We start from the raw sequence: 20,416 nt of genomic DNA on the forward strand, positions 1-20,416 counted from the left end.
GATGTAAGAACAACAGAAAGAAAACTATGTTTGGAAACTATCTTAGGTATTAACTTCCAAACTGTATTTGTAAGCCCTGGTAGTAAATAACATTTTCAGGAATGTCTGCAAACAAGGACTTTAATATTGAAATACGCAGATTATATTTGCTATCTATCATTGATGAGGTGGTGTGTTCATATGGCATTTAGATAAAAAATTAGCTTTCTTGTCTCAGAGAAAAAGATTTTAAAAACAATTAATGCTAATTATATACTCAACAAAGCAGAAGTATACTTTAACCCCTCTGATTTTAAAAAATTTGCTTAACAAATGAATTGAACAAAGGCCCCATTTAATATCTAATAATAATAATCAGACTGAAACACACAATTTTACCCCTACGGTGAAAGGTAGCTTAGGCAATGTGATGGGCTGAGTTGAGTTCCCCCAAATTCATGTTGAAGACCTAATCCCCAGTTCCTCAGAATGTGACTGTATTTTGAGATAGGGTCTTTAAAGAGGTAATTAAATTAAAATCAACTCATTAGGGTGAGCCCTAGGGGGGCCCAGAGCTGTCATAAGCTAATATGACTTGTGTCCTTATAAGAGGAGGAAATGTGGACAGACACGTACAGAAAGAAGACTACGTGAAGACATAGAGAGAAGACGGCCATCTACAAGCCAAGGAGAGAAGCCCTCAGAAGAAACCAACACTGCCAATACCTTGTCTTGGCCCTCTGTCCTCCAGAACTGTGAGAAATTACATTTTTGATGTTTAAGTCACCCAGTCTGTGGTACTTTGTTATGGCAGGCCTAGGAAACTATTACAAATAATAAGGAGGCACTCATAACACAGTTCATGGATTTATGTATTCCTTGCAGTTGAAGACCACCGAGGAAGACACACACCAACTTAGAGGATTGTTTGCCACAGACCCCCCCATTTTCCTGGCCTAAAATGCCCCCTTTCCCCCAAGGTTTCTTCATGTAGTTTCACTTCTTTGAGATGGTCACTGCCTTATGCTGGGTTGTTATCAATTGCATAGTCCGAGGCCTTCGGACTGACATGATTCAAAGTTTAAAATTTAAATAGAGAGGCTTCATCAACTGTACTCAAAGATTGGCTTTCCTTTAACATATTCTACTAAATCCAGGCTTTGTATTTTCCCTGAAATAGAATGTATCTGAGTGGCTTTCTATTCTATCATTGAAAATATTCTATCAATATTGCCGCCTCTGCCTCTCCCAAAGCGATCATTCTGTCCTCCCTGCCACAGCTCAAAGCACGTGAAAAATAAAATGAGCCAAATAAAAATTACAAAATACCAAATTATAAATGATAGAATAGAAAGCCACTCAGACACATACTATTTCAGGGAAAATACAAAGCCTGGATTTAGTAGAATATGTTAAAGGAAAGCCAATCTTTGAGCACAGTTGATGGAGCCTCTCTATTTAAATTTTAAACCTTGAACCATGTCTGTCTAAAGGCCTCGGACTATGTAATTGATAAGAAACAACCCAGCATAAGGCAGTGACCATCTCAAAGCAGACCACTATGAAGCAAAAACAAAGTGAGCCCCAAAGAAGAGAATCCAGGTACAAGCATGGTCCTTATTTACTTCTGGCCCAGGGATGCACCGTTCCTCAGTGTGGCACAATCAAAAGTTAATATCTGAATCCCGTTGTACAGTATGTGTTGTTTTTGTATAAAATTATTCTTAAGCCCATTATATAACCTCGGACCGCTTGAAGCCCAGGCTACTGAAGGATGCTCCAGGGAAACTGACCCTCACTGTACCTAGTGTAATCAGGAAGGTATTGGACTGTTTTCACTTGCCCTTGTTGAGTAGGTACATGTGTGGCTAGAGTCCACACAATGACCAGGTGGGAGACGTCAAAGCATAGCAAAGCAAACTCCTAAATTAGGGTAACCAACTGCCTCACTTTGCCTGGGACTTTCCTGGTTTTAGCACTGAAAGTCCCATGTTCTGAGAAACCCCTCAGTCCCAGGCAAACCAGGATGCTTTGAAACCCTATACCTTGATCCGTGCCAATGGTCTAACTCCTGTGAGGGACTTTGGGGAACCTCTGGAAGCATGCTGTGTTGTATCTTGCTTTATATAACAAACTACCCCTGTAAGTATCCTTTGCCATAAAAGAAACGTTACAGCCTTTAACTGTGTCTGCGGCATCTTCCCATCACCATGCCATTGGGACAATGAGACATAAAGCAAACTAGGTAGAGTTTTATTCTATGGTGTGCATTCACCCATTCTCAACCCATTTTTGTATTTATGTAATCATAAGACAAAAAAATCTAAATATTTGTTATGGATAACTGGGGATGGTAAACACAAATGACAATCTGAGTCATTATTCTGGTGCCTAGAGTGAGCAGAACAGATAAGCAGGCCACACTCCCCCAGACAACAGTCCTTTAAGAGGATTCACTCTTGTCTGAGAAAGCTCTACTTCAGAGGCAAGAGTTTAGGGAACTAACTGTGAGAAGAATAAATCCAGAAAGAATATAACCCAGGCCAGAGCCAACTCATAATATCAGTGGAAATAAAAGTGTGTCAATCTCTGGAGCCCCCAGAGATGGGGAAAGAGGATCTGTATTGATAAGAGGTCACCTCCCCCAGCTCCTTACTCTGGAGTCTTTGGAGGCTCTCCTCTACCTGAGGCCATCCTTACCCCTCACTCCATGCACTCTTGTCATACTGAAGGTCTCGTGTGTAGTCATCACCATGGTTAGAGAAAAGAAAGTTCCTTCCCCTGGTAGTGCATTGTGATGACACCCTCTTCTTCAGAGAGCATTTTCCCCACAGAAACAGTGGCTCTTACTAAGAACTCCACTTCAGGCACAATGAAACCAAGGACCTCTGCCACTATATAAAATACTGCTTCTATTTGGAAAATGCGTCCAAGTTCTAAACCATCAATCAAATTACAGAAACTTTTTTGGGGGAGAGGGACATACAGCCATTTGTGGAACCATCATTTAAAAAGTTACGGGCACTTTAACAACTCAAGGTAACCTTTGCCTTAAGACATACCAAAAAAACCTTACCCATGCTTATCTCTCAGACTTCTCCTGAAGCAGATTATTAGGAAAGTCTTGATCAAAATGAAGGGAATTTATAGAGCTCAAAAGTCCAGGAAATTCAAAAAGAATCCTCCTACCTAAGTTAACTACATTTTCTATAACCATGTTAATGATGTTTAGATAAAACAAATATACTTGAAATGGTCTTCTGTTGATAAACAAATTAACCAATCAGATAGTGAAATGAAAGGGTAGATCTTCCACATGATTGAAATCTGGGAATTCCAGGACTGATCCATTTATCAGCACCTGCCTACACCCGGCCTGAAGACAATACAGTTAGTTTGCTAATGGGAGCCCACTGAAATCTAAAGGTTAAGATTTCTGTTCCTTTTCAATACCTATTTCAACAACTCAATACCAGTGTTAAAATTATACAAATAGTAAGTTTTGTCTCCTAGAGTGAGCTCTCTTGGGAACCAGAGCATTCTGAGAATTTAAAACAAGCCTAACTAACACTCTCCCAAAACATATTTCTTATGTGCCTAAATATTCAACTTATAAAATGAAACAAATCTCAAAGAAACCAATACATTAGATATTTTAAATTATTTCTGTCACTATATAAATGTTTAAAGCATTGTTCTTAAAGTTCCTTTCAAAGTAAGGAGATACAAGGTATGGCAGGTGGAAGAAATTCAAAACTCATGACCACCAGAGGAACTTCCTACATGAAACCTGCCCACTGAAGTCTCATTTTTCTTTCACTCTGCATCCCTTTGCAGCGATGAATATAAAAATTTATAATGTTTTGCACCTGTTCACTGCTTTGTAATTGTCTTTTTGTGGTGTGTGTCCTTAATTTGCTTATATTTTGATCCTTCCAATCCCGGGATCCTATTTTAGTTCCATCCAGTGTGTGTATGTATGCATGCATGTACACACACGTGCATGTGTGTGCTCACACACGCACACTCACTCACACACACAAATGCCTGCACATACCCACACACAGTCCCATAACAATGCATCCTTAAGGATAAGAAATACAACTTATTTTGACATTTCTCCTAGCATACAGAGTAAACATTCAGTATATACTTAACAACCAAAAAACTAGGAATAAATATTCTAAAATACTTACTTTGGGTCTGCATTTACCGGAATAAAACAGACGAACAGTGAAAGAAGTTATAATAAACAAAAACATCATCACCTGTTCGTTTATCCACCAGAAAACAGACGCGCTAGAAAAGTGATACGCATATCCAGGCATCTGTGACCATTCTCTCCATTTGTGTTTTTCTCTGCATTAACTATGACTCACTGACTCTGTTTCCTCCAAATATGCGGCTTCCTAAGTGCTAATCACACTGCTCATTCATTACAATCAGCGGGGCAATCGCAAGGCATTGTTTCGCCACTGGATGGCACCTGTGTGTAATATGTTGCCTTTTAAGCCTGACATTTGTTTTCTTCCAGTTTCATTAAACAGTTCTGACAAAATAGCCTTAGAACAAATCTCTTTTAAAGCAAGTGTTCCAAACACTACTTCTATGTCAGATAAGATGGCTCAATGATTTATTGGTCAGATAATTAAATTTTTTCAATAAATATTTCTATACAAGAAATACTTTCTTTGTTTCTAATTGATGCAACAGCACTTCTCTATAATGATAGTACCTGAATATGTGCTCTTTGCATTTCAGGAAGAGAAGTTGAGAAATTGTCAGGAAAATTAATATTAATAATCCAAACCATCCATTAAAACAAAATTAGGTGGATAGATACCCACAAAGGTATTATGTAGAATGTAACGAGTTTGTATCAAGTATTAGTAGGTATACATCACCTTCACCCATTTTCTTCTTAAATTGATGGGTATACATACACATACACATACACATACAACAAGGTGTGATAAAAAATACAGTGAATGTTTAAATTTTAAAAAATTATTACAGTAAAAGACCCATTGCCATTAATCCCCCTCAAAATACTCCCCCTTGCTTCAAACACACTCATCCCATCATTCTTGCCACTTTCTGAAGCAGCTCTGGAAGTCCTTTCATGAGTGTCTCACTGCACTGTCATGGCTGCCTCGATGTCTTGACTCGATTCAAAACGTTTGCCTTTCATGGTCATTTTGACTTTGGGGAAGAGCCAGAAACCACACAGTGCCAGATGTAGGGAATAAGGTGGACGAGGACACACTGTAATGTTTTTATTTGACAGAAATTGCCGTTTCAGAAGTGATGTGTGACATGGAGCCTTTCGTACATATACGAGGTCTGACAATTAAGTTCGTGAAGTTGTTGCAACGATGTTGCTAACATTTTTTTATATCAGAGGGATTATTCATTTGACATCAGAGGGATTATCCAACTGGACAAACAGCTCACCAAGTTTACTACTGAAATACTGAAAAGGCTGCATGAAAAAGTTAGATGACCTGAACTTTTCACCAGCAATTCATGACTCATGCATCACGACAATGCACCAGCCCACATGGCACTGTCTGTGAGGGAGTTTTTAGCCAGTAAACAAATAACTGTATTGGAACACTCTCCCTACTCACCTGATCTGGCCCCCAATGACTTCTTTCTTTACCCAAAGATAAAGGAAACATTGAAAGGAAGACATTTGGATGACATGCAGGACATCAAGGGTAATATGACGACAGCTCTGATGGCCATTCCACAAAGAGTTCCAGAATTGCTTTGAAGGGTGGACTAGGTGCTGGCATCTGTGTGTAGCTTTCAAAGGGGAATACTTCGAAGGTGACTGCAGTGATATTCAGCAATGACATAGATAGCACTTTTTCTTGGATGAGTTTGTGAACTTAATTGTCAGACCTCGTTACTCATATGTGATATGTACCCTGTTTCCTTGAAAATAAGACCTAGCCAGACAATCAACTCTGATGCGTCTTTTGGAGCAAAAATTAATATAAGACCTGGTATTATGTTATATTATATTATATTATATTATATTATATTATATTATATTATAGACCCGGTCTTATTTTACTGTAAGTAAAGTAAAACCGGGTCTATAATATAATATACTTATAGTAAAATAAGACCGGTCTTACATTAATTTTTGCTCCAAAAGACGATTAGAGCTGATTGTCTGGCTAGGTCTTATTTTCGGGGAAACAGTATATGTACAAATGTGTATGTATATATTTGTTGAATTAATTAAAACAAATGAAAGAGAAAAAAAGTAAAACTGACATCATTCATCTATATAGTTTTGAGGTAAAAAGAAAATGTGACTCAATCACAGTATACCTATCCAAGATTAATTTTAGAGGAAATATACATTTTCAACATAAAAGGATTCAGAAAACATAGCATCCATGTGATCTTCCTGATAAAACTACTTTACAATAAATTCAGCCAACTAAGAGATGAATCAAAATAAATAACCTCGGAATAGCGAAGCCATTGTAAAACAGACAGGAGGTGAACCTCAAATCCATTTAAATATTAGACTAAAATTAATCAACTATGGGAATTGTAATTACAGAAAAGAAAGTGAATGGTGTACATCTGGATAAAATAAAAATTCTAAAATAACTAAAATTGGGAAATACAAAGAAAAAAGATAGGAAAACATGAGGAAATACCTTCATCTTTTATAATAAGGTGTCAACTGTTATTTCTATAATTGAACTATGTGATTTTAAAAAATAATGACTGCAACCTTTCCTGATCTTCATCTTATGGTCTTGTGTTGGAATGATTTTAGAATAACTTTTGTGAAGATATGTTTAATTTCAGCAATTTCCTTATTTTTACTTCAGTTTCTCTTTTTTCTATTAGAATCAAGTACAATTAAATGTTTTTTATTTTAAGTAATTAAAATCTTATAACAGAATTTATGATCATCTACATCTATATACCCATCTATCTATTGAGACAAAGTATATAAAGCTGTTTAAAATAATTTTTATTTAAGGGTGACAACGGTTATTTCTGGGTAACAAATTTATGATGATTTTAAAATCCCCACCTTCATACTTTTATGTGTTATTTAAATTCATTTTTTGGTTACAATAATTTCTTTTAATTGAATAATTTTTTTCTTAGAAAATGTGCCAAGGTGTTAACAAGAATTAATTTTATGCTATGGGAATATGTGTGTGTGTGTGTGTGTGTGTGTGTGTGTATTTATATTTATTTACTCTATTTTTAAATATACCTATATTTTTAAAATTCCTCATCCCACCTCATTTTTAAAAGTTTTAAGACTACAATTTCTCATTTAAGTAAACATTTAATAGCATTCCATAAAATCAGATGTAAGACTTTGACCCAAGAATTATTAAAGAGATTAATTTTTAAATTTCTAAATGGTTGGGCTTAATAATTTTAAAATTTGTTTATTATTTTCCAGTTTTGTTACATAATAAGAGAATCTAACATGTCAAATTTCTAGTTTTTAGACTTATAAGGTTTTCTTGGTGGCCTGTCTATAATAAATTTTGACAATATTCTAAGAAAACTGGACCAGGGTCACTGGAGGGATTGAAGTTCGATAAATACTTTTATAATAAGTCTTATTGATAATGTAACAGTTTCTTTATATCCTTATTTATTTTTTACCTCTTTGACTTATCAAATACTTTTTTAAAAATGTTTTATCATTTCACATCATACATAAAAATAAACTCAAAATGCATCAAAGACTTAAATAGACTTAAATATAAGAGTTGAAACTATAAAACTTAAACGTCTACCTTTATGACCTTGATATTAGGCAATGGTTTCTTAGATATGACACCAAAGTAAAAGCAACAACAACAACAAAATTAGATAAATTGGACTTAATTAAATTTTAAAACTTTTGTGCTTCCAAGGACACCATCAACAAAATGAAGGTAACCCACAAAATAGGAGAAAATATTTGCAAATTATATATTTGACAATGGATTGCATCTAGAATATAAAAGAACTCTTATAAAAGACAAACCAATTTAAAAATGGTCAAAGGATCTAAGTAGACATTTCTCCAAGGAAAATATACAAATGGCCAATAAATACATGTAAAAATGTTCAATATCATTTTAGCCATCAGGGAAATGCATTTCAAAACCACAATGAGCTACCACTTCATACCCACAGGAATGGCTATAATTAAAAAATAAAACAAACAAACAAAAACAACAGAATAACAAGTGTTGTCAAGGATGTGGAGCAATAGGAATCCTCGTTCACTGTGTGTAGGAATGTAAAATGGTGCAGCCATTTTTTGTGTGGAAAAGCGTCTGGCAGTTCCTCAAAAGAATCAACATAGAATTATATGAGCCAGCCAATTCCACTCCTATGTATATACCCAAGAGGATTGAAAACATGTTCACCATATATGCAAATGTTCATATTCACAATAGTCAAAAAGGAAAAACAACCCATATGTCCATCAACTTATAAATGGATAAGTAAAATATGAAATGTCCACAAATAGGAATATTATTCAGCAATAAAAATAAAGTGTTGATACATGCTGTAACATGTATGCTAAGTGAAAGAAGCCAATAACAAAAGGCCATTTATTGTATGGTTTCATTTATATGAAATTTCCAGAATAGGAAAAGCTAGAAGAGACAGAAAGTAGATTGGTGGTGTCCTAGGCCTGGAGGTTAGGAGGGAAATGGGTAATGACTGCTGATAGGTATGGGGTTTTTCTGGGGGGTGATAAAAATGTTCCAAAATCGATTGTTTTAATGGTTATACAGTTACGTAAATACACTCCAAACCAATGAATCGTACACTAAATGGGTGAATTGTAAGCATGTAGAGAGTTGAATAATACCCCTCAGAGATATCAGGTCCGAATCTCTGGAACCTGTCAATATTACCTTATAGAGAAAAAGAGTCTTCGCAGCTGTGATTTAGTTAAGGTATTTGAGATGAGGAAATTATCCTGGATTATTTAGGTGGGCTCTACATGCAATCATATGTGCTCTTATTAGAGGGAGATTTCTCAGACAGAAGAGGAGGTAATGTGACCATAGAAGTAAAGACTGGTGATGTAGCCACAACTCCAGGGATACAAGCAGCCACCAGAAGCTGGAAAAGGCAAGTCTCCACTAGACGCTCCAGAATGAGTGCAGCTCTGCTGACACTTTGATTTTGGCCCAGTAATAATTATTTTGGGCTTCTGGTCCCCAGAACTGTAAGAGAATAAATTTCTGGTTTTTTAAGGCACCAAATTCACGATAATTTGTTACAGCAGCCATAGAAAATAAATACAGCTCTATCTCAATAGAGCTGTTAACAAAACAAAACAAAAGTTTTAATATTGCCAAAATTATTGTAGATTTTTGCTCATTTACTTAATATTTCTCATGTATTTTTACATATTCCATTGAAATTTTCTATAAGCTCATGAAGCTTATCATCTTTATTAATTTTAAATTTTATAAATATACAACTTTAACATTTACAAATATAGAAAATGGTTGTGGTTCCATTAAATTATTTTTAATCTTGAAATCTGCTCAGTTTTGTTTGATTGTTTGTTTTCATTATCAGATATTCCTTCAATTCTCTTAATTTCATCCTTCTTGTCGTTTTATATTAGGTGCTTTGCTCATAAAGAGCAAATAGCCTTTTTATCCAATTATCAAAATATCACCAATCATAAGATAGACTACTGATTTAAACACAGATTTTGGGGGTTGGAGGAGAGAGGAAAATATTATTTCATTAAATGTATCCATTGATTGTAAGGTGCATCTTTTTTAAAAAAAACACTTTATTGAGGTATAATTGACATGTAAAAAGCTGTACATATTTAATATATACAACTTAATGAGTTTTGGGATAAATATACACCGATGAAATCATCATCACCAAGACCATATAGACACCTCCATCACCTGTAAGATGCATTTTGATATCAGAAGTGCAAAAGGAAAACTGTTCACCTTAGAAATAATGAAATATGAAATATAAAGAGGTCTCCAATCACATGGAAGAATGGGAGAAGTTACATTTTTAACTTGACATTGCTAGAGAAGACCTCTCTCTTTGCAAATTGGGAAAACCCGGGAGTTCATTTTTACAACATTACCCGAATAATAGTTCTCTTAATTTTTAAAAATGCACTCAAATGATGTTATTTTGGCAACTTACAGGTAAAATAGGGGCTCTGGAATAAATTTAGTTTCAACTGAACCAGGGTAAGAAGTCACACCAGGATTATTAATGTTTTCATTTCAGTCTGGCAAATTAAATTGCCTTTTCCAAGAAATATGAAAAGACAATGAAAGGGTGACAGTTTTGTCAGAAGCACGTAAGGTAACAAGAGACCAGATGGAACTAGGATTTTTCTCATCACTTCTAATTTATCTGGGAAAGATTGAAAAGATTTTTACTGAAAATTGTGATGTGCTATTTGCAGCTGAGTTTTTTAAAGTAAAAGAAAAGCCTCTTTTTCTATCCTTCTAAGTTTGAGTTATCTGACACTAACAGAATAATACATGCATTAAAATATACACATTTTTGGGGAAATTCGTATCCTAGAGAATACTCTGATTTCTGACAAAACTGAATTTACATGGGCACTAAATAATTCCAGTCATTCAAATTTTGTAAAATATTCTACTTGTATTTTCCATTGGAAAGAAGAAAAGAATGATGTAGAAGAAATTTCATTTGGAAAATCAGCTGCTTGTAAAAGAAAGGTTTGTTCAATAAATAGAGTGGTATATTTAGCTAGTCATGGTAGGGAAAAAATGAAGTTGGATTCTCACTTCATTATCAAAATAATTTTCAAATTAATTTAAAAATAGAAAGCTAGAAAAAAAATGGATGGATACAGCTGAGCTTAGGAAGGAAAGAAACTTCTAAGCATAGAAGCAATGAAAAAACCCTCTAAAAAATTAATAGATTTCATTACATAAAAATTTCGGTAAGTTAGAAAACAGCTTTAAATTTTTTTAAACAATTGAGAAACCTTGAAAAAGATTGGCTTGGTGAGTTCGATTTAGATACAGAGGTGGTTCAGAATATGGACTATGGATTGCAGGGGAGATACGCATCTAAAACAATTTCGGCCATTAGTTTGGCCCTGTGACTCGTGGATACCGAATAGACAAATACGGAGTCTAAGAAAACACAGAACATAGCTAAGATAGGATTACCAAATTCTTATCTATATGGTAATCACTTTAAGAAAGATTTCAGAAATCCTTTATAAGAACCTTGAATGTGTATATAGTGCATAGTCATCACCTTCAATGGGGCAAGGGTGTAGGAGCGCGGAAGGAAAAAGTTACCTCGACTCTGGGACTCAGAGAAAAACAGGGGAATTAGAAGAAAGACATGAAAAAATATAAAAGCAGGCTATAGAAAACTTAGAATGCTCGTACCATTATATTGCTTGTTTTGCTTATTCCACTGCAATAAAATCATCCTTTCTCAGACGCAATATTATGTAGACTTTGAAATCAAACTGCCTGGATACAAATTTCCCCAGCTCCACTAACTGGGAGACCTGGTGCAAGTTACTTAACCTTTCTGCTCCTCAGTGTGTTCATCTATAAAAGTAGGAATAAGGGTTGCGAGAGTTTTTACATGAGCTAACACATGGATAGCTTAGGATAGTGCCTGGCCCATAGCTAAGTGTTAGATCTCATTATTATTTGTATAAGCAGATTTCTCTGAATACAAAAAGCTGGTTTTTCTTCATCTTACCTGAAGGTGTCAGTGGAAGTTTTTTTACACTTTCACGTCATGAGTACCACTGATTGAAAGAACTTATAAGATGCCTTTGATGATAAAATGTAACCTAATTTCAGAGTTGTTAAAATATTTTAAAGTGTGCATCTTAGAATCGATAAAATAAGTTACTATGCTTTCATTTAATTTAATTCTAAGTTAATGTATACGTGACATCCACCAAAGACAATTGAAACTGGCAAAATAATTTGATTCAAATAATGAATAAAGTAACTTCTTACTTCTGTAAATTCCATTTTGTTCAATCTTGGTTCCATCGAGTCAGCAATATTCAATTGTTTGCAACATGCTTCTAATTATGGAATAAAGGTTATTTGCTAGTTAGTGTGGTTATAATACATTCATATTTTATAATCATTTAAAAGAAGAACATAAAAGTATTTCTTAATATCCATCAATATTTACAATAAAGTTAATGGTATATAGTTGGGTAACATTTCAATTACTATAAAATTAGTAGTTTTCCTGGCTTTTACTTGACCAAGCAACCCAAATACTGAAAAGAATGTCCCTACCTTTTTAATGACCAGGTTGAGAAAAAGCAGAAAGAAATATGCACATCAGTAGTATAAAAGGCCACTAAAAACTCTGTGTTAGTTTATGCTAGCATTTATATTAACACATCCTAAAACAAACATTTCTACAGACTTTATTTTAAGTGTTTTATTTTTGTCTTTAATGTTTCTTAAGTTAAATAAAACATGAATATATTCTTTTAGTAAAAGATTCAAATAATACAAAAATGTAAGTAGCAAACTATGAAAGTCTACTTTTCCCCTACCCTCCACCAGTATTTTCACCCTCTGCCCCAGAAGTAACCACTGTCAACAGTTTGCCACCCTTCTGGCAGCTTTGAATACATACAAATATCTTTTGTTTTTCTGTATATAAATGTGATCCTATTGATCCGCAGGTTGCTTTATTCACTTAACCACTAATCTTGTTGATCTTTTCAAATGGGATCTGGAGCTCAGAGGGAAGGTTTGGGTTGGGAATATGGATGAGAGTCATGGGTTTGAATAAGAAAACCCAGGAAGTGTGTATCGTGTATAACGGAATACTGGAGCCAGAAAGTCAACTCTGGAAAACAACACTGAAGCTGCAAAGAAAAGAACCAAGAAACAAAAATGCTAAAAGGGATCAAAGATAGAAGAAAACAATCAAGAGAGCATGATATCGCAAAAGCATAGAAAAAAAGTTTCATGAATAAGAAAGTGATAAATAATGCTGAATGTGGCAGTTAGTTTGAATAAAGATTTTTTAAACCTCCATTTAATACGACAATTATGATCCTTGTTGACTTTACCAAGATACAAACACACAAACTGTATGAAAGCTCAGGATGAAGGAACTAATACACTGGCTTCCCCTCTTACTTCTAACTAACTCCTCCTGCTAATCATGGGCTGGTACATAAAAAGATTCTTTAGTCACTCTTGATTTTTTTAACTGCTTATTAAGAGATATCAATTATTGTCACAAGAGGACTGTATAAACTTTAGTATAAGTTTATGCATTAAATGCTGTTACCCGAATCCCAGATCTTCCCCTAAGCTCTGGAAGATCACGCAAGCCAGACTGGTTTCTACCAGTAACAGTTGCTATTAAGTGTATGTGTCTGTCCCCTGGCTGGACTTTGAGCCATTTAAGGGCAGGAAACATGTCTCAGTCCTCTTTGCATCCTCTACCCCATCACAGGTTCTAGAACTAAGTGACGGCTCAATAAATATTGAATGAATAAATGTTACTGAAAATAAATACTACTATAGTATAGGAGGTGAGAGGAGAAATAAACACTGCCAATTGGAGTGGCCTCCATGTCTCTAATTTTATCACAATCTCACATGAGCTCTTTTCATTCTTTTTGTATCCTCATCAAAAGCTAAGTAAATAAAATAAGTTATTTCAAAGCTTTTCTGAAAGGGGCGTTGAGGTTGAAGAATTGCAGTTTTTGGATAGGCTGAAAGGAAAGGTAAAAGGTTGTTAGCAAGGTCCAAATCATGTTTCCGGACCAGTGATTGGAAGAATGGAAAGCATATTTTATTTTTAAAAGTGAAAACAGACTTCAGATAATCAATTGTTATCAGTGTAATCAAGCGGTCAAAAATCAATTGGAAAAAATCAACTGGATATAAATTATGTAAATCTCAGGACTTAAACTCTAGTTCTTTATTCAACAAGTCCGAATTTTTTTGGGGGGGCTTAATCTCATATAAGGAAACCTTTCTGAAAACGAAAGCATCAAAATCTGTGGCTATCCATAGGTGTGGTACTTACTGCCTCCCCCTGCCCCCGTGAGCATGGAGGGAATTTGTAGGTGAGTTTTTGTTGCCACAATGATGGGGAGTAGGAGTACAGGTGGAACTGCTGCAATTCCAGCACAATCAAGACTTGCCCCCTCCTGCCAGACACTCAAGTAGGTGAAAACACCTGCTTAGAATAATTTGGAGTCAGAACCTACCTCTATTTTTTCGTATAAATACAGAACCTATTTTTACTGTTGAATTTTTGAAAAGTGTAACTACTATGAAAATTTGAGAGAGGATTGTACTTTGCTTCCTTCTGGAACTTTATCAAGAGTTGTTCACCATTTCAGGAAATTACGTAATGGGAGGTAATATCATAAATTGTGTCAGTCTGCATTTTCTACCTCTCCTATTCATGGGGATTCTACGTCAATATACAAATCCGTTCATTTTGCTCTTATTTCAAATTGCCAAATACAAAGAAATGGTCAATTGGATGTAATTTTACTTTTCTTATATCTAAACATGCATTATGAGTAAATACAGATTTCTGACTACCCCATTCTGTCTTATAGTGAAGTTGTAACCAAACATTCATATATTGAAATTTAACACATATAATTTTCTTACGTCTCTCCTCGTATTTCTCCATTATATCACAAAGATATGTGACATTATATCTTTCTTTTAAAATGTAAGTAATATTTTCTAGGAATTTGATAGGATAATAAAGGGTATTACAGAATATTTGTAATAAAACGGGCCACTAGACTAAAAGGATTGAAAATTACTAGTTGCTTCTCTACATTCTCCATCTGGAAAGAGCCAAAGAGCTTAAGTATATCTGTATAACATCTATCTCAACATTGACTCTTCATCTTAATTTAGCACCCCCTCCCTTTCTCGAAAAAGAGAGAAAAACATAAATGCTATAGTAATAGGCATGCTTACCAAGCTGGTAATCTGAATTTTGAAAAAATTCATGAAGAACATTCTGAATCTGCCAATCAAAGAGATGATATATTACTTCTCAATTACCATATATTTAGTGTTTTGGACTAAAAGCTGGCTTTAGTCTTTCAATTTAGGTCCTGGGTAATCCTTTTAACCCAGGGACAAAAATAGTAATAATTAACATTTAGTTTATAGAATATTTCAAGGTATATAAAATGCTTTCACATATATGAGTATGGCCTCAATGGTTCCCAACCTCTTTGTGTAAAAGCTAGGAGGCTGAGAGGGAGCCTGGTTTGCCTTCTCCAGGGACATCTCTGTCATGATGGAGCTAAGGCACCTTTGGCAACCAACTCGGCAATCCAAAGAATCCTCCATAATTCCTCATTCTTCAATTACAAAAATCTGAAATTTCAGAGTTCTTCTTGGTCCATTTTTTAAAAAAATAGATTTTATTTTTTAGAGCAGTTTTAGTTTCACAACAAAATTGAGCAGAAAGTATAGTGAGGCCCTATGTACTTCCTGCCCCTCCTACCACCCACACAGCTTCCCCGTTCTCAACAGCCACCCCCCAACACACACAGTGGTACATTCGTTACAATCAATGAACCTTCATGGAAACATCAAAACCCAAGGTCCTTAGTTTACACTAGGAATCTAATATACATTAGATGTACATTCTATGGGTTTTGATAAGTGTATGATGACATGTATCCATCATTATGGTATCATCCAGAACTGTTTACCACCCTAAAAATCCTCTGTGCTCTGTCTACTCATCCTTCCTTTCCCTCTCACTCCTGGAAACCGCTGATCTTTTTACTGTCTCCACAGTTTTACGTTTTCCAGACTCTAATAGAGTTGGAATCATACAGTATGTAGCCTTTTCAGATTGCCTCTTTTCAGTTAGCCATATGGATTTAAGGTTCCTCCATGTCTTTTCATGGTTTGATAGCTCATTTCTTTTTAGTGCTGAATAATATTCCATTGTTTGGATGGACCACAGTTGATCTAGCCATTCACTTACTGAAGGATTTCTTGGTTGCTTCCACACTTTGGCAATTATAAATAAAGCTGCTATAAACATCTATGTACTTGTTTTTACAAGGACATAGTTTTCAACTCCTGTAAATGCCAAGAAACGTAATGGCTGGATTGTATGGTAAAAGTATGTTTAATTTTATAAGAAACCGCCAAACTGTCTTCCAAAGTGGCTGTACCATTTTGCATTCCCACCAACAGTGAATAAGAGTTTCTGTTGTTGCACATCTTTGCCAGCATTCGGTGTTGTCAGTATTCTGGATTTTGGCCACTCTGGTAGCTGAGTAGTGGTATCTCATGGTTGTTTTTTTCTGTTTTTGCCCATTTTTCAATCTGTTGTTCATTTTCTTTTTGTTGAGTTTTAAGAGTCCTTTGCATATTTTGGATAACAGTCCTTTATCAGATATGTCTTTTGCAAATATTTTCTCCCAGTCTGTGGCTTGTCTTCCTTGGTCTCTTTTTAATAATTCACTTTGAATCAAAAATATGCTTGTCATTTTTATCTAACTAGTAAGTATTCTCACATCTATATACAACTAAGAGAAAATATTTAACTCTTAGAGCACAGATATTTTCTGGAGCTGAGAGACATGGTCTCTTAGCCCACAGAAGTAATTAGTCACATGCATATAAAGTACAAACAAACAAACAAGTGAAATCTGTATCTGTCTGTAATGAAGAGTTTGGGAACTTCAGTCAGAGCCAATATTTTAGAACTCTAGCTGTGATTTAAAAAAAAAAACTCAAGAAAAAATTGAAAATAATCTACTCTCATGGACTAGACGTGTCAAGAATTGACTTACCTCAGCAGGAGTGAAAATTTAGACGGAGGCTTTTAGCACTCCACTCAGTATTCAACCATCACCCTCTTATTGTCCATCCCACCTGCCCTTCACAGCGTCCCCCTTTCTTACCACTATCATAGGGATCATTCCTTGGGGGTCTAGAATCCATTCATTGAACTGTTCCTGCAGAGCCTGTCTCCGTGTGTTGGCCACCTTGACTTTGACTTTACTTATGGATTCTCTTTGTTCTTGTTGCTGTTTAACCTTCTCCTTCATCTTAGAGACTCTGAAAGCCGTGGAAATAGAATATGTGAGTATGTTGAGTTAAGACCACTGGATTTAACTTAGATTGTTCAAATGGTAGAATCCAAGAGTGTAGAACCTCAGCTAAACTTTGTACTGGCCTTTTCTCCATGCAATTGTCCTTGATTCAACCCGGCAGCCCATTAATCATATGCTACCTTCTACTATGACTTGCCTTTTTATAGAGGTAGGCCTTATTTTACCCAACTAAATACTATGTTTAGGAAATGCTAAGACTATCCCTAGAAGTTGGCACATATATACTAAAAGCAAGGTTGAATGCACTAAGGCCGTAAGTCAGTGAGCTTCTCTCTCCTCTGGACACAGAAACAATATAAAAGGACTCTGATTCACAGTCTAGGGCGGGAGCTTGGAAGCTGCATGTATAACAAGCATCTGACGTAATTCTGATGCCTTGGACCAAACTTTTGATTTCTGTCTAGGAATATATATTGCAATTTCCTTATTTTGGCCAGAGTCAAGCACTTTGACAGCCCCTGAGCATAACAGTTACCCTTGTACTCAGACAGAGCTGTATCACCCAAGTGGAAAACTGGGAAGAATTGTGATTTCAGTTGTTCCTATGTTCATTGTACCTATTAGGACTTCAAAACCCCCAAACTGGCTTTGATTGAAAGACCAAAATGACTCAGAACAGTAAAAATAGCTGCTGGTTTCAAATGTAATTTTCCAATAATGTTTGAGGCAGGTCTTTATCTTTCAAAGAAGAAAAACTAAGGCAATCTGATGTTAAAATGCAAAAGAATTTTCAGTAAGAACTGGTAAATTGGATACCTTTAATAATCCAAAAGAGACAACTAAAATCTAAGTCATTACTTTATGCCCATATGAAGCCTTCAAAATGCTCCAGGAAAATAAGACTTCAAAAATAAACTTTAAAGTTTGAAAACTACAGGAGGCAAGTGATTTAATAGTGTAGAAGGGCCTGTTTCTAAACCACTAGAAGGTTAGTATTTTAAAGGAAGTGCTAAGTTCCTCTGGTACAACTGCTAAGCTGACAAACTTCCATCACTTATCTCAGAGCCTCCAGTCCCTTTCTCTGCTGGCTCTCCTTCTGCTTTTCCCCTACTCTTTCTCCCTCTGCTGCTTTATCTATCTCCCTCTCTCCCTCTTCTCTCCCTTTTCCCTTCTCCCTCTCTCTGCGTGACTCTCTATTCTGTGTCTATCTTTCTTCCAGCTTTGTCTCATTATTCATTCATTCATTCATTCATTCACTCACTTACTAAGTCACTCACTTATTCACTCATTACACAACCATTTATTGGGAACCTACTATGGATTCTGCCATTAATAAAGCTTAGGGTCTAATGCAGAAAAGTTCAACAACATTGTGTATAAGTACTGAACATAAAAATGGATTGATAGAATTGGGTTTCTGTCACGTTTCTATCTGCCTGAAATACTTCTCTCTCTCTCTCTCTTTGCTTGATTAGATCTTCTACATCTTTTAGATCCCAGCTTAGAAATCACGTCCTCCCACTTATTAATGCCCACATTAATTTAATGGCCACTGTACGTGAGACTCTAGATATAATCTAAAAGGATTTTAAATTGATTAAGTAACAACTCATTGAAGGAATGAACAAAATTTCTCTTCTGTGGTCTGTATTATCTTATGAGGATATCCACATCCATCAACAGAATTCCAGAGCATCCAAAACTCTTAATTTTGGTCAGTATAGAGTAGGGATAACCTGTTAACAGTGTAAATATAAGTATACATCCATATTTAAGGAGACTGGAAAGGAGGAAAAACTAGTGGGGTAAAATGCAAAATGGTCACAGATTCTTCCCATTTCTGTATGCATGTCTGTTTGTATGCACTGTAACTTTGAAGCTCCTTCCATCAAGAGGATGGAGTCTATTTCTGTACCCTTGTGTCTGGTGTGGCCATGTGACTTGCTTTGGTCAATGGACCATTAGCAAACATGACGCAAAATCAAGTTGAAAAGTGCTATTAATTATACTGTAATGAAACTGGGAAGAAAAAAGAAAAGAAAGTGCTTGAACACGGATGGGGGCTTGCCTCTTTTATTGAACTTAGGAGCCCTCCCACCACCACCTTAGAAATGAGCTTGGCTAGCCTTCTGGATGATGATCCACTTACTTCCATTGCTTTTGCAAACAAGTGATTGATAGACAAGTGACTAAGGCTGTCAATTGACAGCTTATTACAATGCATGAGTAAGTGCAACTGATACCACGGGGAGCAGAGATGAGTCATGAACCCAGCCCAAGGTTACCAACCCACAAAATCATGAGCAAATATTATAAATTATTATTGCTTTAAGCCACTAAGTTTTGAGGTATTTTGTTATGCAGCAAAAGCTAACTAATAAAAGTTCCTCCTCTTAACAAGTATTTTGATATCTTTTAAGGAAAAGTACAGTATAAATCTAACTGATCATTGTGACAGCTCTAGTTGTGACAATCCAAATTCCACCCATCCATTCAAATTGTACAAGGAAAACCTTCCACTTTGAGCAGCATTTGCTTAAATTATATCAAAACTGAATGTTGTATTTCATCAAAACTGGTTCTAACCAGCTTAAGTGGGTACTGACCATGAATTTTGAGTGACTCCAGTATACCAGACCATTACTGGACCTACATGAAGACTCTTGACTGTTAAACAATGGGGCTTGTTGTAATCAATCATGTACAAACCTATGGACTTACTCTGTCCTCTACAGTGATAGTTATCAATTATTACATGTGTAACCAGCATGAAGCTCCCTTCCTAATACTTAAAAACCCCTGAATTTTCCTCTTCTGAAAACTATTCAATGAAGTCTTCACTGGTGTGTATTTCTTTGTCTGGCAAGTTAATACGCTCGGTGTTTGTTTGTTTGTTTTTAAGCTCTAGTGGTTTTAGTTTCACAAAGCTAAGCTGGATCTCTTGCCATTCCTGGAACACAGCCATATTATTCCTGTGACGAGTATTCCTATAAAAACCATATATGATGTATCCATTTAATTATTATACTAATTCTTAGTTTCTTTTTGTTTATTCAACATGTATCTTATTTATGAAATGAGATTCCTAACATAAGTGTAATGACTTACGAAAAATCTAAGTTACTGGTTAATCAATGATATTGGAACAGAGAAATAATTAGGCTTATTTGGAATTTTGTAAAATGATGAACAACATTTATCATAGCCTCCCCATTAAATACTGATGATTAATTCCAGAGATTTCGACATTAAATACTTGATTACTCCCAAATTAAGATGTATCTCATAATAATCTTATGTATCTAAAAACAAAAAAGCAAAAAAAAA

The 20,416-nt window shown here is 35.3% G+C and overlaps 1 protein-coding gene across 1 annotated transcript in view; it reads right to left on the bottom strand.

Annotated features, from left to right (window-relative positions):
* EFCAB5 (EF-hand calcium binding domain 5) overlaps positions 1–20,416 on the bottom strand; it is a 96,812-nt gene that overhangs the window by 49,385 nt on the left and 27,011 nt on the right. The window contains exons 6-8 of the mRNA XM_088802021.1: positions 16,937–17,093; positions 14,979–15,027; positions 12,003–12,073 (exon numbers count right to left, since the gene is read on the bottom strand). Coding sequence (XP_088658147.1) covers positions 12,003–12,073; positions 14,979–15,027; positions 16,937–17,093 — 277 coding nt within the window. The remainder of the gene's footprint in view (positions 1–12,002; positions 12,074–14,978; positions 15,028–16,936; positions 17,094–20,416) is intronic.

Source organism: Rhinolophus sinicus, chromosome 12 (genome assembly GCF_057876585.1).
Source record: "Rhinolophus sinicus isolate RSI-liver-muscle chromosome 12, RSI-T2T, whole genome shotgun sequence".
Classification (NCBI taxonomy): domain Eukaryota; kingdom Metazoa; phylum Chordata; class Mammalia; order Chiroptera; family Rhinolophidae; genus Rhinolophus; species Rhinolophus sinicus.